This window comes from Anarrhichthys ocellatus, unplaced genomic scaffold (genome assembly GCF_004355925.1).
Source record: "Anarrhichthys ocellatus isolate YVR2014 unplaced genomic scaffold, GSC_Weel_1.0 scaffold2, whole genome shotgun sequence".
Classification (NCBI taxonomy): Eukaryota; Metazoa; Chordata; class Actinopteri; order Perciformes; family Anarhichadidae; genus Anarrhichthys; species Anarrhichthys ocellatus.
In genome coordinates this window covers 9,706,843-9,730,938 of record NW_022280032.1, presented here as the reverse complement: position 1 = coordinate 9,730,938, position 24,096 = coordinate 9,706,843, and the positions used below count along the sequence as shown (strand labels likewise).

Here is a 24,096-nt window from a genome sequence, read left to right as displayed (position 1 = left end):
GAGGAAGCAGTGAAAAAGGAGCTCATCATCAGCAATACAAGAGGAAGTTCTTGTCAATGCTTTTAGCACTGAAGGTGATGCCTTGTTATCCAGATAATGAAAAATGATATCGGGACCATATTTAATTTATTCTCTTAGGCAGAAATATTTCTTATTAATTCCCATTAGTTTCTGGTAAACAATACATTTGTACTGCTTTGAAATCATACTAGTTACTTGTATGATAGGATGTTACTCTGTAGTTTTTGTAAATAATATGTGGTATTCAGTATATCGTTGATACCAATTTGGATAAAACTTTAACATGGAAATAACTTCCACCAGGAATCTAATCACACAGGAGTCACCATCATAGCAGCTGAGACGGTTTATGATACCCACAAGAATAAAAAGTCTAGCATTTCTAATGTCATTGTAATATTTTTTCTTTATACATTCATTATAGTTGCAGCAAGAAGAACAGTTTCACAATAGAGATTACTATAACCGTTAACTTACTATGTTTAAATCATTAAAGCTTTAATTTCATAAATGACTGTGAAATATATCCAAGAACAAAATTTAAGGGTTTGACTTGTTGACATTTTGAGTGTTTCTCAAGTGTTCATGGAGGTTACAGATTACATCTTTTGTGTTAAAATAGCAGTGTTAATTACATAAGACAATAGTTGAAATGTAGCCAATAAATAGACAATATCCACCACAGATAAAACAGTTCAGGAATAAAATGCATATCACATATACAGTAACTGATGCTCAAGAGATAGTGCAACAAGAATAATGAAACATTTGGAATGTCTAATCCCAGAGTGTTTTTTTTTTTTTAAATACATATCATGGATTAAAATGTGCAGTATGTGCAGATACAACTTGACATGAAACAAAGTGACCCTAACACATAACTTGTGGTCTTATTAAACCAGATCCCTCACTCGTTGACATATTGCTTCTGTGAATTCTGAGCACTTGGAGTTTCCTCCCAGGTCTTTGGTTAGAACCTTGAAGACAGACGATAAAATCATAATAAATCAAAATGAAAACATACAACCAAAATGGCATTTCTTTCTTTCGTGACAAGTAGATTACCTTTTTGTCTCGAATGACGTCAAAGCAGGCAGTCTCAATCTTCTTGGCGTGGCCATGCAGGTCCATGTGCCGCAGCATCATGACCGCACTGAGCAGCAAGGCGGTGGGGTTGGCCATGTCTTTCCCTGCTATGTCTGGGGCAGTTCCATGAACCTGACAGGAGAAATTAATCACAATCTATCATCATGGTTGAGATTTTATGAAAAGATAAGAAACATGAAGAAGCCAAACTTTGATGCGATTAGCTAACTCTGGGGCACAAAAGGAGGTCTGCACACTCCAAATGGTTTATTTCTCTTGTAAGGCAACATTTCAATAAGGTAAATGTGATAGCGATGTGTGTCGATTTTCCTGTTTTCTCTTTCACGTTTGCCTGATGAAGATCTTTGCAGATCGTAACAAGAGAAAGAGAAATTTACCATTTGGAGCCATTTGGAACTGTGTGCAGACCTCCTCTGTGCCCTACAGTTACGTTTCTTTGTCTCACACATGAGTATATTTGCCAGGATGTGCACACACTTCTCTCTCCTTAACTCACTCATCCCACACCACGAACGTCTACTGTGCAACATGTACTTTGGTCATCACAGTCTGACAAATGGGAATAAAAAGAACATACCGACTCAAATATGGCAACACCATTAGCGCCAATGTTTCCACTAGGAGTCACTCCGAGACCTCCAATTAGTCCAGCACAAAGATCACTGTAATGGTAAACACACACAGTTACCTTTTTAGATGTATTCTTAGTTTGTAAATACGTGCTTTTTGCTCCATTTCATTGAGGGACAAAAATAATGGAGAAAATATGACTTATTAGTACAACAAGTGCAATATGCAAGAGGTTTACTTACCTCAAGATGTCTCCGTACAAATTCGGCATCACTAATACATCAAACTCTGTAGGATTCTGTACCATCTATAAGAACATGTATAAACCATGCAACTATTAATTAATAAGCAAAACCTCCAACAAAATATTTCTTTATATCCATCTAAAACATTACACACACAAAACCAATTCAGAACAAAAGCTATTGGGACTTACATTAAGGCAAACAGTATCCAAGTACATCTCATTGAATTTCACATCTTTGTGCTTTTCAGCAGCCTCTCTGCATTTTCGTAGGAAAAGGCCATCAGACATGCGCCTATAAGAAATGTCAACAGAGGACAACCATTACATTTTAGCAAACAGTTTTAAAATGACAAATTACTTGAAGCAACTTACATAATATTGGCCTTATGAACAGCAGTAACAGTGGCCCTCTGATTATTTTTGGCATATTCAAAAGCATACTCTGCGATGCGTTGGCTGGCTTGCTCTGTAATGAGCTTAATACTCTGAACAACCCCATCAACAATCTGAAAAAATACAAATCCAAGAGACATTCAGGTAAAATATGTAAAGTGTAACCAGTGTTTGAGCTTTTTCAAAAACAAAATGACAACGTTTCAATTCCTTAATATCAAAAGGTGTCTTCACTGGGGAAGCAAAACAAGACGATGAGATACAACGTTTTGATCTATTAAAGCAAATAAGCCTTTATGTTAATTCAGTGAGGAAATAATCAAAATGTCAAAAGAACAATGTAATGTATGAAAAATAAACTGGAAACAATGCAACAACTAAACAAGTGATGTGCTGTTAAAGGGTCTCACCACATGTTCAATCCCACTGTATTCTCCCTCAGTGTTCTCCCTGATGGTGACCAGGTTCACATCCGTGTAGGGGGTCTTGTAGCCCTCAATGGACACACAGGGGCGCACATTGGCATAGAGGTCAAAGGTTTTCCTCAGCAGGAGGTTCATAGAGGGATGGCCAGCAGCTATTGGCGTCTTCAAAGGACCTGTAGATTGTTGAGCAATTCAATAGTATGTACTAGAACAGGGATAAGATCTAAACCAATGTGTCATGTTTTTAATGAACAGTAAAGTATTCGTCCCGTATTTTTAAACCTCTTTCCAACACAAAGGATAAAGTTATTTTATCGCTCTTGTAGTTTCTTTAAGTAATTATAAGCCTATTAAGCAGGTTACCTTTTAGGCCAATTTTGTTCCTGTCCATCGATTCTTTGGCATCAGGAGGGATCATCCACTTGCCACCAGGTCCTTGGATGGCTGTAACATTTCTCTCCTCCCACTGAATAGGTGCCTAGATTTTAAAAAAAAAGAAAAGTGTATGTACAGAAAAATCACTCGATTAGTTTACATTATGGAGCTTTTTCCAAGACTTTAATTATTTATCTGATTTGTCTCTTCAGTATTAGTGCTGGAGTAATGCAAATACAGTGTTATCTATCGCAACCTAAAAAAAATCCTTTTTGCTGTTTATTGTTCCTGGTGAACAATGATGTTCGGCAGCCAGTACTAACTTCAGCTACTTCAAATATCTTCATGACAGCAGTGGAGATCTCCGGACCAATTCCATCCCCAGGGATTAAAGTAACAGTTTGAATCTGTGAGGCAGAACAAAGACACATAACATGCAATGATATACGAATAATTACCCACCTCAGAGTCACAGTTTAATACAAGCAAAATGTGTAGCATTAAAGGAAAGATACATACTCCACACGTGAACGTCCTGGGTTGTGGGGTCTCTTTCTTCAAAGCTCCAACCACACGTGACACCTGACAATCAAAAATGGCCACGGTTTGTAAAGGCAAAATTAAACCCTACCTCCAGCAAAGAACAGAAGTACCCAAGAATTGTACACTTATGTTAGACTAATTTATCTGGATAACTATTCCTCTGTACTGCACTCTTTTTGACCAAAAGGTACATAATCACTGTTGTGCACACGTATCTGAACATGACAAGCAGTACAAGTACATGAAGCACAAGCCATTAATGTCAGGATGGATGGATAAGCATGAGAGAAATTTGCAAAGGACGTCCTGGAAGAGGAGACTCGATCCCATTCACAGCAGGAGTTGTTAGTTCTTTGATTAGCATGTTCATTGCATCGAAAAGGCAATTTTCTGTTGTCTTGTTCAGTATAAGTGACTTAATATGCAATTAACCTTTGCTGTTGATAAACACCATCACCTCAAAAGAGGGCAATGAAGATCACTAATAGCCAATACCTTTATCTTTGAAACACAGCTGCCAGTTAACAGTAAATTAGCTTACATATGTTATCGCAGCTTAACGCTATAGTTGAATTGCAGAAATTGTAGACATGCAGTATAGCAAAGATGCCGAGAGCTTTTTCCAAACGCAGGAAGGACAGTCCACGTTGTAATGCGTAACGTTATGCTGAACCACAGTGCTGAACTTACTTCCTGAGCCTTGATTTTATCCTTGCCATTGAGCGACAAACCCCACTGTTTTAGTAGGTTAAGAATCTGTAGATGAGGGACATTTCATTGACATCTGTTGAGCAATCAGCTACAAACTAACTTTTACAACAATGCATGATCAAATAAGACATGTATAACAGCTATAGCTAGTTGCATGGGTAGGTTACGTTGGTATCTGGTATGCCTGCAGGTTTAGCGTCACTGGATTCATCTAAACACAATGTCATGAGTTTGGTGCAATACCTAAAATACCATTTACATATTTCCCCCGTACATACCGCTGACCTCCACGCCGTCCCTGCCATCTTCAACTAGCCAAGGTCGATGCAGCAGAGTCAGCAGCAGCTTGTCGAGCTCACCGCAACACAAAGCGGATGTCCGTCCGGGACTATTTCCTCCCGAAATCAACCCTCATTAAATAAATCTCAGCATTAGTTAACGTCATGATGCATGACAATTTAAATTATTTTATGGATGCAACGTTCAGTTATACACTCTTTTAATTCATTCTATAATACTGACTAATTCTACACTTAAATGCACCTTTAAAGACAGGATTTGCTCGTGCTGTTATTCTGGATATCTTCCCGGATTAGCAATGACATTTAGGGAAATGACTTCCTCTCAAGTGATACTTGAAAAAACTAAATGCGAGTTTATGAGAGGAAAACGCGTACTTGTGATCATAAACGGGCTAACGACTGATTGCTGGTCTGAATAATGGATGGACTGCGACTAGAATTGCCGCACAGACATCTTTGCACCACCAGGTGGCGACACTGGACCGCTTCTCAGAGTCCACGTACGTGTTTTCTTTTGCAGTGGATGTGCAAACAATGTCTACTATGTACGCACAGTACCAGTTGTAGGTATGAGTAAAAAGAGATGTGAAGCAATTGTATTTGCCACAAGGTGGTTCCACAAATAATAAACTTTATGATATAAAACAAGTAGAAACAGCTGAAACAATCATCCACTTTTGCAAAAAGTTCACCTCACCTCACAAAGAAAGCATACAGCATGGGAGACATGTACTCCCAAAATTATCCAGCAATGCAAAATGGAAGAAAGCTCTTAATTACGTAAAACCTATAGAAAATCTTAAGCAGCAGATCTCTCAGCATAAATGCAGGCTACAACATTGTACAAAATGCACACTGTGCAAGTAAAGACATCTTTTCAACCAAACTGAGGGGTGTCAGTATGGATAAAGGTTTTCAAACCACTTACATGTATCCTTCGATACATAATGCATAGGATGAGATTTCAACAAATGCCTCACACTGCAACACCAAGCATGTGTCTGGCAATGGTACTTATCAAGCATTTGGATACAGCTTAGTAATTTGAAAAACCTAGAGTACATTAGCCATGGAATATCATAATACAACTAAAACTTGCACACAAATGTGTCTCAAATAGCCCAACTCAGATAGCATAATGCTTTGGCTGCTTCTTCAGGCTCATAGATCTTTCAGTTTGCGAAATGACATGAGTGGCTCTGTTGTTGAGGAGTCTGCATTCATGAAGTACATCTGGAGAGGAAAATAAATGTAGGGAAAGGATTATATAGAGTTGAGTTGACTGGTTACTGTGGATCAAATGCAACACTTTTCTTTTTAAAGAATTGCTCTGCAGAGAACCTCTTACCGTTAAACTGTTTGTAGGCTTCTTCAATAATGGCATTGTTTGATCTTTTTATCTCCCAGTAATTATCCTCCACCCATGGTTTGCAATCTGGATGTTCAACAAGCTGTCCATTCTTGTATAAACCGGCTGGACATTCATAGAAAGACAAACAGTTCAGTAATGTTTTACTTGGAATATTAAAACTTTAACAATTGCAAACTGCATCACAGACTTTGGACGATTGTGTATGCAAGATAAATAACAACTGAACTTAGACTGATGAATGGAGTGTGATAATAAGTCATGACACAGTCACACACTAATTAACAAACACACCTTTGATGGTATCATCGATGTCCTTGCATAATTGGTACAACTCACTCCCACGTCCCACCACTCTTTCACCTACAGATTAGAAACAGATAAAAAAAAATGTAACAGAGTCTCGGAGATAACGTTACGCAAGAGACTAAAAGAAAAGAAAAAAGTCTTACCATCCAGCACTTTGATGTTGGGGAACATCTCAAGAACTATATTTCTATATGATGAGTTCCTGCACACTGTGCACAGAGAAAGCCACTGTGAGTATCAAGATATTCCATTCACGGGGTTGTTTTCAAATAAAGTCACAACAAAACAATTACCTGGATTACTGTAATTGTAGGTGTTGTCTTTGAGACGTATATTTTCGAGCTTCCTCAAAGGCTGAAGGCAGTGTAGGCTCTCAATGCTGTTGAAGCAGACACAACCGATGAGAGATGACTTTTACACAACCAATTCAGGATGGTGTACGTCAAAGTATAATTACTGGTAGCAAAATATTATGTTTAACAGCAATGACACATTACATTGTTTGTATACAGTGCAATTAATATTGTAATTAGTGACATATTCATAATGAGGGTAAGCATTTGGTCATATTGCGATACCTGGATATGATGTTACCAGCCAAGTTTAAGTGCTGTAAACTTTCACAACTACGCAGTGGCTCTGAAAGCACAAAAGCAATAAGATTGCAATAAAAATTCTAATTCATGACAGAGATGTGCACGATAAGGGAACACACAGCATGGAACTAAATAATATGTTGCTCCTGAAATCTTACCTAAATTGGAAATCCTGTTGGCAGACAAGCCGAGTACAGAAAGAAGCCGAAGAGATGCCAGAGGAGCTAAACTTGAGATGTTATTTCCAGAGAGGTCCAGTTTCTCTAAACTCATACACTCCCCAATGCATCCAAGATCATGGATTCCTGTAAGACATGCAACTTATCATTATAAACAATAATAACGCATTTTTGAAAGGCTTTACTGGTAGATACATTAATTGAATCTTACCAAGACCTCTCAATTTGAGGAACAGTATCGACTCCAAATCAAATTCTCCTGTACGTGACTTGAGCAGCACAGCAGTTATCTTCTCACAGTCTGCATCTGAAAGAATCGGAGAAATGAGACTGCAGCGTAACAAACCACACATTCACGTTTCTATTCTTATAGATGCAACACAATCCCAGGGTCCTCAGTTGTGAGTCAGCGCTGCAAAAAGCAGAATGCTGGAAGCCAATTGTGTCTGCTCTGTTTAAGGTGGAACACTCAAACAGCAACCCATGCAGTCCTTCTCTAAAAAAGCAAATACCAATTCAAGCAGAACATGAATTTCATTATCTGGCAGCACGCTGAGCTTTTCGTCTGCCAGCTCTGGAGAGACGGGACACAAACAGGCAGATGTGCTGTCTGTGATGGTATTAGCTCGACATTTCGCATGCATGAATAACCAGTGAGGGAGTTATATTTGGTTTAATTTCCTCAGGCAGAATCAGTCCCTAACACTAACTCCACATGACTCTTTCACGAGCCTGAACAAACGAAACACTGACTCCCCGGCAGGTTGACCATAAATAAAAATGATGCTGGGGTCATTTTCTTTTACATTTCATCCTGTTATATATTCAGATTTGCATCAGGTGTATTCATTTATTTAATATGCAAATGAAAGGGCTGTCAGACAGGGTACTGAAAAAGGAGGAACCAGTGTCGTGTTGGAGCAGGGCCATCAAACATATGTTGAAACTCATCAACACACGCAGAAATAAATAAAGGTGACGGTGTTTAGCTTAGCTTGACACCAGTAAATGCTGTTAGCTCATGTTAGCAGCTGTATCTTGTCTATCGCCTTTGTGATTTCATGAGGATGAGAGTGGGTGGGTTAGTTAATGAAATGGTAACTGTTCATTTTTCCTCTGATGATGACACACGTACAATGTTATGCGACGAACGATGCGTTGTTAGCTACATGTTTAGCTGAAGCCGCCTCTAGCTAGCGGCTAGCATAGCGACGTAGCAACAAGCTATCCGTCACAACTTACCTTGGTCTTTATCTCGCTTAGAGTCCATCGCGGGCAACTTTGCTACTTTGAAAGCTACGTGTCGCAATAAAAAGCGACGGTTTTAATCAACGCAATGGAAGACAAGGCTGTGGTTGTTTTGTTTTGGTGGGGGAGGGGGGGGGGGGGGGGAATGTGAAACTGGCATCTGTCCTGGGGTGCAGTCAGGACGCGCTCACTGTACTGCTGTGTGCTGCAATATAGCACGCAGGTGGATTGCACGGACCTCAAGTCTCTGCAGTCCAGCGCAGCGGAACGACACGGAGGCGATACATTGTGTGTTAGAGGGAGGACGAGGACGTGGCTGGGGGACATTGTTGCAGTATTTGTTAGATGTTGTGTCTGTGCAACAGGTTCGTGGCAATTCAAAGTTTTTCTTTGGATACACAGCAATGAGAAATCATCACTCAGTGGGTTTCTGTTGTGGCCATATGGGAACGTTATAGTCAATTCTTACTAGACTTAATTTAATCCAAAGGATAGAAAATACATGAGCATGCAAAGTATAATCCAATGACATAACCCATATGCATTTCTACTATGAGTTAATTTGTTTTGAAAAAAAGGAGCTGAGAAATATGGGAAAAAGGGGTTAATGGAAAGTGTCTGGCCAGACATCATTTTAGGTTTGTGCTAGTGCCCATACATTACGGAAGGTAACTTGTATTCCCTCAGTTTGAGTATTTTTATTCAACCAGGCTACATTTAGATTGAACTTTTATATGCCACTAGTTATGTAGGCTCATGTGACATATAACGTTACATTTAGCCTACTTTGCAGATCAAGAGCTTATAAACAACATATAATAATAGTGATAATATTGCTAATAATAATAATAGTAGGCAGAATACATTTTCTACCACTGCACATTACACCCCACTCTTCTTCACCCAAACATAATGACGTTGTTGACGTGCTACAACACACATAAAAGCTGCAGCCTTTAATTTCATAATATAAAATCCACATATGTGGATTGATCAACATTAAGCAACACACAATCTATAGACAGCATCTTCATTACCAGCAGGTTCTAGATTATGTATGTATCTATTTATTTATTCATGTATTCATTTATTTATTTATTTACCAGAGGTCCTATTGGTTTGCTTATCTCTGGTGGACAGCAGCTGCCTGTCTGCCGCACATCCGTCTGCAGCTCATGGTCTCCGCAGACAACCCCACTGGCTCCGACACTGGACACTGGTCCACTTAGCTTTTTTTTTTCTCCATGTTTTTCACGCATCCCTTGCGTTTTACAGGCATGGCGGACATCTCCTGTAAGGACAATAGCAACAACCTGTCTTAAGAGTTTGCATCGTCGTCAACCCATCCTGTGCGGAGACTTTGTCTTTGCCGCGGACCCCCTAAATGCCTTTCATTGAGAAAAGGCCTCGGCCGTTCAGTGTTGTGAATGTGTACAAGCAACAAATTACCTGATTAAGATGGGTAACAAGCAAACGATATTTACCGACGAGCAACTTGATGCCTACCAGGTAAGTGCACCTGCAGATTGTTGGAAGAGCGTTGTCCAACTCCTGAATCAGAAAAAAACATGTTAATGCATAAAATAAGTAGATAAGTACACTGTAAGTAAATAATTATGCTTATACAGCTTTGTAATGCTCGTACGTATTAGGTGTCAGTGTTTAAAGACTTAATTGCATGCTTTTTCTATTACTTTTTATTACTATTCCATGACTTTATTGTCATACATCACTGTTCATCTTTTCCCCTGGTATTACCCATGTCTCGATTTGGGTAAAGCAAAAATGTACTGAACATTTTGCGAGATAGAGAAAAAGGCAAATGGATGAGTGCAATATTGATCATTAGTACCAAATGGCTCAATTAATTAAAGGCAATAATCAATTTCCCACTAAAGGTCAGTTATGACTCTACTGTTTAAATATTTACATAGTCTTAATAAGGTGTGAATAGCAGAAGGTTTTGATTTCACTGCAAACTGGTGGATTTTGTGTCACTATCTGAGAACATCTGGCCCTTTGTCCCCTGTAACAACGATCCAGGTTTTCCTGGTAAGAAACACATCTTCATGTGCACAGGTTTATCATGTGATAAGGTGTGGACTTAATAATTGATACCAAGCCGGTTTGACATGCTGTGAAACTTTACTCTCAGGAGACAGTTTGGTTTTCAAGAGCCTCTCTGGTTACTCCTGCTGCTCTTTAAAAAACGTATTAACACACTGTTGTTTTCTGGTTGCATTAGTTTCTGTCTTTGGTATCAATACATCTTATTTTTGTAAGATCAGATATTTAAGGTAAAACACCCTGATATCAACTGAGTGAACTTTTTTCTTTCGTTGTTCACCACTCACCAACTTACTAATGGTGTAATCTAACACGATGGAGACAAGTAGGTTATGATGAATAGATATTGCTTTACATATACAATTATCAGTAACCCAAATATCTTCAGGACTGTTTTGAGTGGATAGATCTGTCTCTAGTGCTCAGCTGGCTTCACTCTGCTTCTCACACTCATGAGCACAGCTCAGGCAGAGTGGATACATGGGAAAATAAATGTAAAGTGAAGTGCCTCCTGTAGGGCTGTTGGATGATGTGTGTGCCAAGACATGCATGTAAGACACCAGCAGATAATGTTCCCCTTGCCACATTGTTCCGTGGCAGAGGTGACAACACTCACATACGTCATCATTTAAGTGACACCAGACACTTCGACTAGCGTTAGAGTTGTTCACGTGACTTCAGAGAAACCGTAATGTTGTTTTATGTGACTCACAGATGTGTCATTGAGAGTGTTTTATAAAACATGTAAATATCTTTTGTATCATAAATAATTTGGCATACAGTCTTTTATCAGACGTCCCTCATTTTCATATTTGTGTTATTTTTCTCTTGTTGCAGGACTGTACTTTTTTCACCCGCAAAGAAATTCTGCGGTAAGATTTTTTATCAACTGTACCTTTCTGATGTCTTGCTCACAGATGTACTGTTATTTTATTTAACTAGCATAGACTAGCTAAGTTATAAGCCACTTGCTCTAACCATAAGATCAGCCTATATACACATAATGATATCATATAAATGTACTACGCCTGTCTTTATTTCCCCATGTGCCATCCTTGTAATCCATGTAATACTGTATTTTAAATCACAAACCATACTTTCTTTACAAGGAAACGTAAAGAGAAGATTACTCACTCTGCATTTGACTCCTGTTGGAGTAATTCAAAATTATGCAAAGCAAAATTAAGAAACACGGTATTTAACATATCATTTTTATATTTCCAGTCACAGTTCAGTGGCTACTAAATGTCCTTGTGCGGAATGACATCCTAAATGATCTTCTTATACAACTCATTAATTATAGCTCCCCATCAACTTAATAACATCTCAGCAAACAGTCAATAGCATAACAGCCAATCCAGACACATTAAAATCTTAAAATCTTCAGGTGTTTGTCAATGAAGATCTAGAAGGTTCCGTCCGGTAACATCAGTATGTTACATAAACCGTTGAAAGTCGTGTTGACCTTTTGACTGTGGTGTTGTTTTCAGTGTCACATTTCTCCCTCTTTCGACATGTGCAACCTCAACACTTACAAAAATGAAATAAATATCAATCTACTCTTAGTGATTGGGTGAAGGTATCATGACTCATAGGGCCGCATCATTTCTCTCTGTCACTCACCCCCTTAATGACAGGCATAAATTAAACAAATCGCTTTTCTTTTTAATGGAATTGACCAATGATGCTCGTCTTTCAGGATCTTTTATCAGTGGTTCTAGATGTTGGAAGATACATAGCTACTAAAGAGATTAAAAGCCGATACTCAAGAATGTTGCAGCGTAACATTAGAAAAGGATGAGGGTTGGTACAGGAATTTGAGGTCTAATCTGTGCAGTAAAAGTTGTTTTTAAATGATATCTCTAAAGAATAAGACATTGAAGTCATGTGTGTCCTGAGGTGCATTGGTTACTGTCTTCTAAAATTACACAAACTACCAAGAAATAGAAATTCATGTTACAAAACAGAAACATGCTTGTTTGATCCTATATTTATTTTTATCTGTAAACCAGAGGTGATGAAATCAGTAACCTACATAATCAGTAACCACAGAAAAAAACTCGTTTTTTTCAGCAGGACTCATTTCCATGAGGCTTCTGATTAATTGCATCAATGCTGTTTGTTTCACTTTCTAACAAAACATTTGTACCTTTTTCCTCCCTTTTCCGTTATAAACAAACAGTATGCATGTACTTGTTCCTCGTCAGTGAAATTGGCCTGCTTTTGATTCAAAGACCATCATTGAACTGGAACCAAAATTGACAATCAGCCGAGGGCGTAATTGGGTCACTCTTTATGACCTTCATAAAACACGTCTCATTTCTGTCTCCAGCTGCAACGGTTACAGCACAGTTATGTGACATAAAAGAAACAGGTTATCTCTGATGTCGTAAGGATTTGAACCCCTCAGTATTGTGTCATATCCCTAGATTAAAACATTTCAGTGTATCTTTGTGTAATAGTTTTGGAAATAAAACCTGATGTTAATAGGCCAAATTTGCAGAAACTGTACGATACAAACATTTTCCACGGTCGTGGTACGTAAGAACTGCAGGTTCATTTCTTGCGGTGTACCAATGAAACTCCATCATTTTGACAGGTTTATCTAATTTAATTGTAGTGAGTTTGTCCTCTAAGACCAGGGTCCCTGCTGATAGATGGCTGTGCTCTGACAACGCAGGTACGCCATGACAGGATTAGTCAAAGGACAGAGTGAAGGGGGCTGTAGATAAGCATACACTCTCCCGACGTTGTGTCATCATTCACACAGCCTCTGATATTATTTTCAATAATGAATGACATAAAATTCAAGGTTTTAACAGCACAAGAAGAGAGGGGCAGGAGAGAGAATGATTAGTTGTGCTCTAAAATTCTCTAGGCACAACAATTTCCCCCGGAATAATACAGTTACTATCTTTTATTTTTTTAATTGTTTTAAATGTTTTCCACTGCGTAAAATGTATTACACATCAAAATATAACTGTATATTGTTATGTTTCTAAATGTCAGTAAACCAGAAGCAAAATTGTTTAAAATGTTTTTATTTTTTATTCTAGGTTGCACGGCAGATACCATGAGTTGGCTCCACATCTTGTACCGATGGACTACACCAATGATCCTGATTGTAAACTGCCTTTAGCCTTAATAGTCAACATGCCAGAATTAAAGGTAAACAAATCCTTCTTTACCATATACCTCAGTAAGTCCTTTTCCCTAATGAATCAGCCGCAATTTGCTTTTCACCAAGTTTCCAAGAGGACACTAAAACAAATGCGGCACCCACTACTCATGTGGGCCGACACCTAATCAATACACACTCTCCTTCAGCAGACAGAATTGATTTCTAGCCATCATCATCACTGATCTGATTGCATGACACCACACTCTGAGCTCATGAAAGTTAATGTGCCGTGAAACGCTCAGCCTTTCTACTCTGACTGACACACCCCCTCCTATTTTTAAGCACCTGCCATTTGAAAAGGACATCCAGGAATCTTGAATTTTGCATGTTGCGAAACATATTGCAGCCACATTTACCTCCACTTTTCTCCTGTGCACCAGACATAAATACCACACAATGTCACATGGAGTCCTTATCCGCCTAGGGTTCAGCACAGAGAATGTGGCCCTAGCTTGTAAAACCGTCACACGATTGCATGGCCTGTAAGCATGGTGGGGAGGAAGATGGAGACCAGGCAACGCAGGGTTGATGAGACCCAGACGATACGCGATCACCCGAAGTGCTCTACAGCTTCATAACCATAAATACATTCATATCTGGCTGAGTTTTAATGAGCTGTGCTGAGTTGACTGGATGATACAGGCACTGACACGTCTCAGGATATGCAGTTAAAAATGCCATTGCCCTAGGAGGTTGATTGCTGTTTATACAAATGGCTTATTTTGCTGATCTTGTATTAAGCTCAAACATGCTCATTGTCCTCTGGATAAAGGCTGTGTGTATATTAGATAAAGGTACAGAGATAGTGACATTCCAAGTCTCTTCAGTGGGAATTTATTGCAAGCTGCGTGAAATAAGATACTTACCTGGGATATAAAATCTTTAGCAGCAACTTATTGTAGCCCTGGTGTAAAAGTTAGGTATTAAAACAAGTTAGTTTATAATAAAGTTGGATGAAATAACTCAGTGAGGCAAATAAAGTGACAGTAATTTAGTTTAATAAATAAAAAGTGTTTTACTGAGAGATTAAGATAATTTAGTCCAACATAACGTAGGATGTAAATAGGTGAATAAGTAGTAAACAGCTCTAAACAATATTGCAGTGGGTTTAACAAAAAAACACTGATTGTGCCTTTAGTTTGAGCTGTGGTTGTTTGATTGGTTACTCTAGGTGTCAGTCAGTAATTGGTCGAAGGTAAAGCAGAGGGCGGGGCGAAGAGAAAAAAGACAACAAAGAAAAAGAGGCGTGAAGAGAGAGCGAAATAAATACAGAAAGAAGAAATGCAGAGAAGTGTGAACAAGTTAAAGAAGAAAACTGCAGCTGTGCACAGTTCTGCACATTTGTTGCTTAATTTCAGTCGACTTTGTCGAGAGTTGTGTGTAAGTGTGTCTGTGTAAAGCTAAAGTCGTCGAGTCGCTGGACCAGAGGACGCCATTGCTGACCCGAAAAGGACTGTTGGTGTGTTTCTGACGAGGACTTCACCGCCGTCACCTCCACTGTCGACTAGTTTCATCTCTTGCACCACAAACTGTTTCTGCAAGACTGAGCTGAACTGTGAGTTTAGACTTTCTGTGTGTTTCGCTCTGCTGAGGATCAGGACTCGGGAGGCTGCATCGCACCCGAGCTACACGGGCCTGCAAGCTTTCTTATTTTGTGTGTGTGTGTGTGTGTGTGTGTGTGTGGGTGGGTGGTCCCACGTGTGTTTTGAGTCAATTTAACGGGTAACTTAGGTCATTATGGTTGATTGACGGAGGTGAAAATAATGGCTTCACCATACTAACAAAGAGCAGAGTCAGCACTATTCAGTTGAACCCTGTGATCAGCAGAAAACACCCACCAGTTTATACCTTTGCAGATCATATGTGAAGCACGTCACCCATTGTTCCTTTCGGGTGTTTTTAAGATATTTGTTTTTCTTATCCAAACATCTTGGTATTTACATTGCAGTGAGTCTTACATTAACCCTTTGCACTGATCCTTGTATATGTTGCCATCCCCCTTCATCTGTAGGAAAACCCCTTCTGCAGCAGGATCGTAGAGTCTTTCTCCGAGGATGGGTTTGGGAATCTCAGTTTTAATGAATTTGTGGACATGTTCTCCGTCCTCAGTGAAATGGCTCCTCGAGAGCTCAAGGCGATATATGCCTTTAAAATTTACGGTAATGACGGATTTCTGAAACACTCTCATCATTTTTTTTTTAATTTTAGAATTGATCAAATGTTGTTTTTTTGTTGTACATCTCTGTTGCCCACAGATTTCAATGTGGATAATTATCTCTGCAAAGAAGACCTCGAAAAGACTCTGAATAGGCTGACGAAGGAGGAGTTGACTCCTGAGGAGGTGCAGCTTGTGTGTGAGAAAGCCATCGAGGAGGCGGATTTAGACGGAGACAGCAAACTCTCTTATGCTGACTTTGAAAATATGATTACGAGGGCTCCTGACTTTTTAAGGTGATTCAATGTTTGATGAATTTGTCAACACGTTGTATAAATGTATGTGACAAGCAAGTGGCCCTTTAAAATCAGGCTGTTCATGCATTATCCCGCATGCTGTGTACCTGGTTACTCCTTCACCAGATGGCTGGTGATCATTTTCATCATTTAACTGTCAGCCTAACAATCAATTCAATCCTGAGCCACCACTATGCACATTTACATGGTCTCTTTTGTCACTTCAGTACCTTCCATATACGAATCTGAGAGGGCTCCGTCGAAGGTTTCCACGGTCGACAGCGTGGGGAACCTCAGGACTCTACCTGTCAATGGCCACAGCACAGTGCCTGTCTCCCACTCCCACTGTCAAAGAACATCTAACCTCCCCAAACAAAATACTGGATGAAGCTGAATTCCATGAACCTGTTATTTCTTTACTAGATGAAAATGTATTTTCCTTTTACTGCCTTTTTAAAAGGGCTTGACCTGGAGGGGCCTCTTGTTGGGAGAAAGACTATTCTTTCCACATTTTAAGGTTGAATCATGGTCAGTGAAACAAGTATGAAACGAGCCAGACTCATCTACCTACAGTATATTGCACATGAGCTACCCCCAGTGACGTCTTACACACTAGATATTTAGTATTCATGAGACAAAGGACAAAGCTAGAAGTCAATGAAAGCACAGCATTGGCATTAAGGGCATACAGCTATTTTATACGAGCTATGCAATATTTAGAAATGCAGTGTGTTGCTTTTAACATTTTGGTTTGTTGTTTGTGGAACTGATTGATGACGACAATCATCTTACTGTTCTCCAGTTACATGAAGGGCTCCGTTGTCTGAACAAATGTTGGTATCTTTCTTCTGCCTCAGCCATTATCATGACATGTTAAATGCAGCCATCTTTTGGATAAACTTGTTACAATATTTTATGTGACTTCAGGTATTTGTCTTACTTAGAATAAATGTTTTTCTCTTTTTTTTTTTTTTTTTTTTTTTTTTTTTGTGTGTGTGTGAATGGATTTGTAATGTTAATTGTCGATGAAAAAGCATGAAATGATCCTTAAATACAGGAGCTCTTGTTGTTGAATCATTTCAACTGAATGACCTGACCTGAAACGTTAATGAGTTCAGTAATGTCTCATCCATATAACCAGTTTACCTCAACCCACCCATCGATGATGATAAGGACCATAACGATCAGGGAATGACTGGACCCCTGCATAGCCCATCATATGAGCAGTAATAACTTGTTAAGCAGGATGTGATCATTAGGAGTGAGCTGCCTCAGCACTCACAAGCATGATTACATCCTACACACACATTCATCTCAACGGGAAAGCTGCAGGAAATGACTGGTCATGTTTGATTAATCCTGGTTTCTTGGCTGTAGGGTACATATTTGCATCTGGTACAGTATGGAATACAATTATGTTTTTGTACGGCATGTTTTTCAGCTTAGGTTGTACTCGCGAGTCATACTGTGGATGTTGGCCAGCCATACATGCAGAACATTTTGTTCCTCTGCTAAGATTCATCCCGAGGCATCTTTACGTCTTTGCTGCCAAATGCAATGGCTGCAGAATAAGTATGACCTGGTTAATTGGGGCTGAGTCTGTATGCAGAACAGTTCGAAAATTGAAATTGGGACACTAGCTGCAACATAACATATATATAGGCTTTCCTGTGTTTGCTATATTGGTAATAACAACATGTTTGACTGTTGCTGGAACTGTGATGGCATTATTTTTCTGTGACAGCAGACAAAAAAATATACCCACGCATGCATGCAGATCAACATAACATGAGGGTACAAAACAGCCGCGGTGGTATGATTCTTCTCACGCACACTGCCAGCTATGAAATATTTGGAAAAGCTGATATTGAGAGTCTTAATTTGCCTGAAAGGGTAGGATGTTGGAGTCAGTTAAACAGTGTGCAGTCATCAGAGCAGCCAGTTAATTCTTCCTTTATCTCCGAGCCCCTTTACGAGGGCAGCACCAAATATTCAGGGCAATGCAGTGCTGATTGTGTGGCTTCATTAATTACTGGTCTCACAGAGAACATCTGTTTAATTATGATTCCAGCAGAGAAGCTTCTGGTGCACTGTGATACTGGAGCTGTAAAGCAGCCATTACTGTAAGCAAGTTTCTGTACGTTTCTGTGGTTGAGCGAGGCCAAACAGTGTGTGAAATTCGTACTGATCTCACTCAGCAGGACCTCGTCTGCTTTAATTTGATGGGATTTAAGATGGTGACTTACACCTTCACAACATGGCCACAGTGGAGAGCTGACAAACTGCTCAATGGCAGATAAAGACATTTTTGCTGTGTATCAAAATACCCTATTATTTCTTCTTTTTCTTACATTGTTAAACCCTATTTAGCAGTATTTAAAGAATTGATGAACAATTGGTTCATAACGTACAGAGTTGCAAGTACAGACAGATGTAAAATGTCTAATGCCGTATGCAATACTACAACTTTTCCTGTGAAGCCTCGGTAGCTAATGTATAAACTGATAATAAATGACTGACAATACTATACAACACAGTTGTTATCAAATATTTGTTTACCATTCTAGATCAATATTAAATATTAAGTATTTATTTTGCTATGATTATTCATTATATATATCTTCTATTTTAGCAATGAGGTATTTTTTCATACAGTTTGTGAACTAATCAAACTCCAGCCACTGCTGAGCGTCATGAGATACAGCTGAAAGCTTTTTTTTATGCAAATCTATATTTCTGAGACTAAACCCTCAAGCTTATGGGTTGTATATAAAGGGGTTTTAGGGGTTAAAGTTACGTTTTTTTAAACAGTTATTCTATGTTTGAAATATTTTGGGTTATTGTAATTCTCCATCCACATCACAGTACCACACAACTGTGTTATATTTAAATGAGGATATGTTTTATCTTCTTTTGCATACTGAACCTAGTGCATTGTGTTATCCACAGGTGCAGAAACCCACTGGTACACAATCAGGCATCTTGTCTCTCTGGTTTAAGAAGTGACACATGTTTCCTTTTCCACTGACACTATCATCTTTATCTAAGTTGTGAAATAGATTATGACTGAAATGTCAAAATATTGTTGATCCTACAAGCTGAATGATTTGATATTTGAGTGAGTTATTATATCCTGGTTTGTTTTCAGTGGAAACATCTTATTTCCATACACCTGCCACCCAAGTTCTACATAAAACAGTCCTGCATCTGATCCTGTCTGTAATGACTTCTAAAGATAACTATGACCATGGAAAGCATTCAAGTACTAAGAAAGGTTATACTGTTGTTTTAGTGCATACCACTAAAACTATAATTAGAGAGTAAAAGAGCAGCAGATGATAGAAGATAATAAATTCCATTTCAACATATTTGACACACTTCCTCATTGCAGTTGTATGCAGCCGTTTGAAATCTGTATGCAAATAAAGTTTCCTGTGAATGAAGTGCAGCATTGATGGTAGCAGCCTGTAGGCAAAATGTATTTAAAGACCAGTAGTAGACACAGCACACACTTTTTTTCTGAGGAAAAGAATTGTGAGTTTTCCTCTTTGAATCTGTCATTTATTTAAATATGGAAAATAAAATCTAAATATAGCATAAATAAATACATTAAAATGCAAAAATACAGAAAATATCATTTGAATAGCTGTGAAAATGTAATCCCATGTTGAAAAGAAGCTTTCACGAAGTGTATATTAGGCAGGACCACTGTAGTGTCAGAGAAAAACTAGTGAACATTTGTATTAGCAGCTCGTAAGATAGCATCTTCACCATTTCCTCTTGGCCTCAGGGAACAGCCATTTCCATTTATCATTCTGCAGGAGGTAAAAAAGAGTTTAATCAATAAATAAAATAGGATGCACATTAAAAACAACCTTTCAAGTGTCCAAATGAAAGCTTTTGACAACACTACTAACCTTTAACCCAAAGGATGGGTGTTTATGTTTAGGTCTGATGTCCTCCAGAGGCTCATAGGTGTTGCTGTTGGGTTCAGGTGTTGCTGTGTCCTCGTGGCCAGGAATCAGCTCGTATGTGTTGTCACGAGGGAAGCGACCAACGACGGCTTCATTGGGGACCTCAGCGTACCTGGTCCCAGAGGATGTAGTGTGTGGACTACCAGGCCTGCCAGCCAGGTGATAGACAGCACTGTCACTTATGTGTTCCAAGCTGTGGCTGCTGCTTGCTCTGCTGCTCAAGTCTGTCCTCTCTGGCAGTGGGGCTAAGCTAGCGGTTTGTCTGACGGGTTTGGGGGAAAGTCTCGGAGGAGTGTGGGGGGGTACACTCAGCCTGTAGGACTGCTCTCCATCAGAGATGTTGTCCAGAAGCGGTAGAGACCTGCTCTTGCTGTCCAGCAGGCCGAGCTCAGAGTAAACAGACTCTGCTCCAGATGGAGGACTACACCTGCTCTGATCCTGGATTGTGGATCTCTCAGCTCTCCCAACATTATCTCCTGGGAGATTGTCTTGGCAGATGTGTTGAAATGTGGGGATCTCCCTGGGTGATTGCTTCATGAGCCGAGTATACAAAACCCTGTCCGGGTCATTCAGGGGGCCACTTGCAAGGTGCCTGCTTCTCCGAGGCAAAGGTGGTACTTCCTGTTTTAAAAAACAAGCCAGGTTGTTAAAATCAGCTTGGAGGTACAGCAACAATTTATGTGTAATATATACATCAGAATAATCTTCCTGTATATAAAGGACTATACTTGCCTCCAGGGTCCTGTTGCTCTTTGGTGGCCGTGCAGGCGGCTGCTCTGACTCCGAGTTAATCTGTGGTTTTCGCATGTTCTTCACATTTCCGACAGTGGCCACATGCTTTTCTTTAGGGCTAACCTGGATGGTATCATACAGCTCTTTATCCAGTGCCTGTAAGAAAAAAAACACCAGTTAGACCTCCATTCTCGATCAACATTACTTAAAGAAAATAACTCAGGGGTTTTGTCTCACCTCAAAACACGAAGATGCCAGGTACTCTCCAAACGGCTGAATGGGTTTTGCCTTGTAGTATTCTATGAGATCAGAGACTGAGTCGTGTCCCTCAGTGTCTCCACACACTACAAACTTCCCTGATTCACTTTGGTTTATCACGAAATGTCGACACCGATCCCTGCCTCTGCAACAGGAAATTAAAATGAATTAGATTAAAAAAAAACACAAAACAAAATGTGTTTCTTCTACTGAAAAAAACGATTTAAATGGGAGTTTGATTAAAATCACTGAAATATGATCTGTGGTTTAGACAAAAAAATTTTTTAAAGTACCATGTTTCATTCTGAGCTCTAAAATACTCATTGCATACTGTACTTTAAAATTTGTATAGCATTAAAACACATTATTATAGAGAGGTTCATTTTGAAAAAGGTATATTTTTAAATAAGCTGACTAAAACACAATCAGAGGTTGTTCAGGGCAAACCAATACTCACTTATAAGACAGTATGTATCCGATGGCCTTATCACTGAGACGGATCAGGAAACAGCCCAGCTCCTTTTCTCTGAGTATTTCTTCAGCCTCCCTGTCGATAGACCACCAACAACGTTAAAACACAAACTCAAAAGTGTTTCCCAAAAGCCCAATACGGCTTGAGTTTACAGGAACAGCGAGGCTGATTTTGAGCGGAGGAAGGCGGATTACGTAATTCACCTTGGAAATTACATTGCATCAAAGGAAAATCCATTTGGTTTCAGGTCTTTTTCATAAACCTGTCATCTACCGATATATACACAGGTTCTGTAGGTGTTTACTGTACGTCTGCCAGAGGATAGGTCTTAAATGTCTGCTATGCTAAAATGTCACTACACTCTGACTTAAGATAATATAGCTTAAGTGATAACCCACATACAATTGTTTTCTTCACAAATAAAATACACCTTCTATATAAAAAATGCAGCTGGTCATTTGTTACTAATCTGTTATAGAGTTTTATAGTAGTTATAAATTAGTACATTAGTTATTTATAATTCTACATAGAAAAATACATAAAAGCACTTCGGAGAATAGAATTTCTGATATTGAGCGTTAAAGTTAATTCTTAACCTGCAAAACAGTAACAACACCTGACTCATCATAGCCCACTTGAGATTTATTTTGTACATTTAATGAAATATTTTCTTAATGAATACTTACTTTCTTGTGATGAAGCCCAGGAACCAGGTGGGGAAGAAGCCGTTCTGGACGATGAGTGGCACTTGAGTCTCTATGAACCACTTTGAAGCCAGTTCCCTGAGTCTTCCTTCAGTCCCTTCAACATGACAGTCAACTGCTGGTTCCCTTTGCTCCATCCTTGCCCGGTCCTTATCAAATCCACACAGACAGCCGATGAAGACAACCAGCATTCATTTTGAAAACATAGACAGTGAGAGTGCATTTCAACCGACTAATTTGCTTATTTTTCAGGAGGCGTCAACCTAAAGTAGCTCAACATGCTCATTGTTGCAGGAAATAACACGTTGTGTGTACTTAATCTTACATTTTAACATATACTGTATATTATTTATTTGCTGTTAAGTAACAATATTTAATAATTGAATTTAACATAATCAAAACTATTCAGCATTCACGATGTCCAAAGTCCTTTCTCCCTTTTATTCCACTAAGGCTTCTGTTTACATTGACCTCCTCTGCTGTAATGTCACACAGATGTTACGCAAACTTATACTTTGCATGGAGATTATGTGATGAATGAGTTAGTTATTAAAGCAGGGGGGGACCAGTTGTGGTGAGCGTGGTGGGGATCTAGTAACAGTACTTACCTTGAAGCAAGATGTCAGACAGGTCCTGAGGCAGGGAGATTTTGTATGTCTCTGGTCCTTTGTCCTTGACCCGGAAAAGTGGCAGATCCTCTCAGATCTGGGTTTCTGTTGTCTGTACAGCACGCAGCAATTTCTTTCAATCCCTAAAAAAAAGATGGACAATTATGAATTTATTCTAAGCTGAACATAAATATCAAAAACTGTTATGATGTGAGCTCTTTTTCTTTTTAGTTGAGATGGAGTACGTACCTTTCCTTGAGAGTGTGTGGTTTGAACCTGGTGTCATTTCAGCAAACATTCAAATGCTTCTCTCAATGTCTGAACAGTCTGTTACCTCCAAGGTTGTTCTGAGGGAGTATGACCCTACAGTGCATGGGAGATATAGACAGATGACATTTACTATTACACATATTTTTCCGCTGGCTTGGAAAGCGGTGCTGCTCGGCAACGGCACGGCAGACTTCATACAGCTCATTTGCATGAGAGAGACGTCTGAACAAAGCTGGAGCTTCCTGAAGAGAAACGGAAAGTAAGCTGTGGTTTGTGTGCATGAGTGCGTTGGTTTTTGCAAGGTGAGATGTGTTTTACCCACAGAGTGTTTGATTACTGTAATGGGAGATCAGTTGCGTCAGCAGTGGATCTTCTGTGTTTCCTGACCTGGGTTTGCAATGAATGTGGATCATGGCTGAAAAGGCCGGACCAAATGTGTGAACAAATGGAAATGTTTGGGAAGATCTACAGATACTTTAATTAAAGGGCATAAACAAAACTATAATACGATGAGATATTTCCCAGTCTTGATTTTAAGGTTGTCGTAAAAAATATATATATAGCTAACTCATTCGTGAGACAATCATCTTTCTGTTGGTTTCTGCTCAGTGGTGAGCAATGAGAAATCCCTCTGGGGGAGAGACCAAGAGACCATAACCAGAGCGAGTCTGTGTCATACTGATCGGGATGCCACTGAGATCTCAGCATTCCCCGATGATTACGTTGCTCCAACCTTGATCTCAGAAGACACTCTGCTACTTTTCCCTATAACCAGCTGAGCAAACCTGTCTCTGAAAGTTTGATCAGTGTGATCCTGAATGTCTACAAGGTTTTATTTTTCTCCAATTTTCATACAGTAGAAATTAAAAGCCTATTATCGATCGAACCAGCCACTGTTTACACAATAATTGTACCGTTATGTTCCATGTATGACCAAGTAGTGCTGCATGACCATGCGCGAGTATTTCAACATCAACTCAACAA

The 24,096-nt window shown here is 39.2% G+C and overlaps 4 protein-coding genes across 7 annotated transcripts; 1 reads left to right on the top strand and 3 right to left on the bottom strand.

The window, feature by feature from the left end:
• Positions 1–409: 409 nt before the first annotated feature.
• On the bottom strand, positions 410–4,784 carry idh3a (isocitrate dehydrogenase (NAD(+)) 3 catalytic subunit alpha). Of its 2 annotated transcripts, XM_031869740.1 has the most exons (12): positions 4,671–4,784; positions 4,372–4,437; positions 3,658–3,720; positions 3,462–3,545; positions 3,127–3,241; positions 2,749–2,936; positions 2,318–2,451; positions 2,135–2,237; positions 1,941–2,005; positions 1,706–1,790; positions 1,087–1,239; positions 410–998 (listed from the first exon to the last, which is right to left on the bottom strand). In XM_031869740.1, exons 1-12 carry the CDS (start codon positions 4,695–4,697, stop codon positions 915–917), a joined length of 1,167 nt encoding a protein of 388 aa, XP_031725600.1. In that variant the 5' UTR covers positions 4,698–4,784; the 3' UTR covers positions 410–914. The 2 variants fall into 2 exon arrangements, with proteins under 2 accessions (XP_031725600.1, XP_031725608.1); XM_031869748.1 differs by lacking the exon at positions 4,372–4,437.
• lrrc61 (leucine rich repeat containing 61) lies at positions 3,707–8,515 on the bottom strand. 3 transcript variants are annotated; one of them, XM_031869768.1, is made up of 9 exons: positions 8,390–8,515; positions 7,359–7,454; positions 7,127–7,273; positions 6,951–7,011; positions 6,666–6,751; positions 6,516–6,581; positions 6,358–6,426; positions 6,043–6,168; positions 3,707–5,927 (listed from the first exon to the last, which is right to left on the bottom strand). In XM_031869768.1, the coding sequence occupies exons 1-9, from the start codon at positions 8,415–8,417 to the stop codon at positions 5,821–5,823; spliced, it is 786 nt and encodes a 261-aa protein (XP_031725628.1). In that variant the 5' UTR covers positions 8,418–8,515; the 3' UTR covers positions 3,707–5,820. The 3 variants fall into 3 exon arrangements, with proteins under 3 accessions (XP_031725628.1, XP_031725636.1, XP_031725619.1); XM_031869776.1 differs by lacking the exon at positions 8,390–8,515 and adding an exon at positions 7,660–8,379; XM_031869759.1 differs by lacking the exon at positions 8,390–8,515 and having other exon boundaries at positions 7,359–7,652.
• Positions 8,516–9,515: 1,000 nt separating this feature from the next.
• cib2 (calcium and integrin binding family member 2) lies at positions 9,516–19,831 on the top strand. Its single transcript, XM_031863225.1, has 6 exons — positions 9,516–9,904; positions 11,300–11,334; positions 13,519–13,630; positions 15,655–15,802; positions 15,899–16,094; positions 16,322–19,831. The coding sequence occupies exons 1-6, from the start codon at positions 9,854–9,856 to the stop codon at positions 16,341–16,343; spliced, it is 564 nt and encodes a 187-aa protein (XP_031719085.1). The 5' UTR covers positions 9,516–9,853; the 3' UTR covers positions 16,344–19,831.
• LOC116392083 (SH2 domain-containing protein 7-like) lies at positions 19,605–23,164 on the bottom strand. The gene is made up of 8 exons (XM_031863235.1): positions 23,092–23,164; positions 22,843–22,985; positions 22,217–22,383; positions 21,516–21,605; positions 21,038–21,203; positions 20,801–20,956; positions 20,012–20,689; positions 19,605–19,909 (listed from the first exon to the last, which is right to left on the bottom strand). The coding sequence occupies exons 1-8, from the start codon at positions 23,138–23,140 to the stop codon at positions 19,862–19,864; spliced, it is 1,497 nt and encodes a 498-aa protein (XP_031719095.1). The 5' UTR covers positions 23,141–23,164; the 3' UTR covers positions 19,605–19,861.
• Between the last annotated feature and the right edge of the window lie 932 nt (positions 23,165–24,096).

What these genes read in the sequence shown, in the direction of transcription:
- idh3a (XM_031869740.1), bottom strand. Translation starts at nt 4,697, where the DNA reads ATGGCAGGGACGGCGTGGAGGTCAGCG. An exon ending in CCAGGACGTTCACGTGTGGA is followed by an intron (nt 3,546 to 3,657) that starts GTATGTATCTTT and finishes TCTGCCTCACAG; the next exon opens with ATTCAAACTGTTACTTTAAT. An exon ending in TGGATACTGTTTGCCTTAAT is followed by an intron (nt 2,006 to 2,134) that starts GTAAGTCCCAAT and finishes ATGTTCTTATAG; the next exon opens with ATGGTACAGAATCCTACAGA.
- LOC116392083 (XM_031863235.1), bottom strand. Translation starts at nt 23,140, where the DNA reads ATGTTTGCTGAAATGACACCAGGTTCAAACCACACACTCTCAAGGAAA. An exon ending in GTCTGACATCTTGCTTCAAG is followed by an intron (nt 22,384 to 22,842) that starts GTAAGTACTGTT and finishes GGATTTGATAAG; the next exon opens with GACCGGGCAAGGATGGAGCA. An exon ending in TGGCATCTTCGTGTTTTGAG is followed by an intron (nt 20,957 to 21,037) that starts GTGAGACAAAAC and finishes TTTTTCTTACAG; the next exon opens with GCACTGGATAAAGAGCTGTA.
- cib2 (XM_031863225.1), top strand. Translation starts at nt 9,854, where the DNA reads ATGGGTAACAAGCAAACGATATTTACCGACGAGCAACTTGATGCCTAC. An exon ending in TCAACATGCCAGAATTAAAG is followed by an intron (nt 13,631 to 15,654) that starts GTAAACAAATCC and finishes CTTCATCTGTAG; the next exon opens with GAAAACCCCTTCTGCAGCAG. An exon ending in ATATGCCTTTAAAATTTACG is followed by an intron (nt 15,803 to 15,898) that starts GTAATGACGGAT and finishes TGTTGCCCACAG; the next exon opens with ATTTCAATGTGGATAATTAT.
- lrrc61 (XM_031869759.1), bottom strand. Translation starts at nt 7,500, where the DNA reads ATGTGTGGTTTGTTACGCTGCAGTCTCATTTCTCCGATTCTTTCAGAT. An exon ending in CAACAGGATTTCCAATTTAG is followed by an intron (nt 7,012 to 7,126) that starts GTAAGATTTCAG and finishes TTGTGCTTTCAG; the next exon opens with AGCCACTGCGTAGTTGTGAA. An exon ending in CAACATCAAAGTGCTGGATG is followed by an intron (nt 6,427 to 6,515) that starts GTAAGACTTTTT and finishes TCTAATCTGTAG; the next exon opens with GTGAAAGAGTGGTGGGACGT.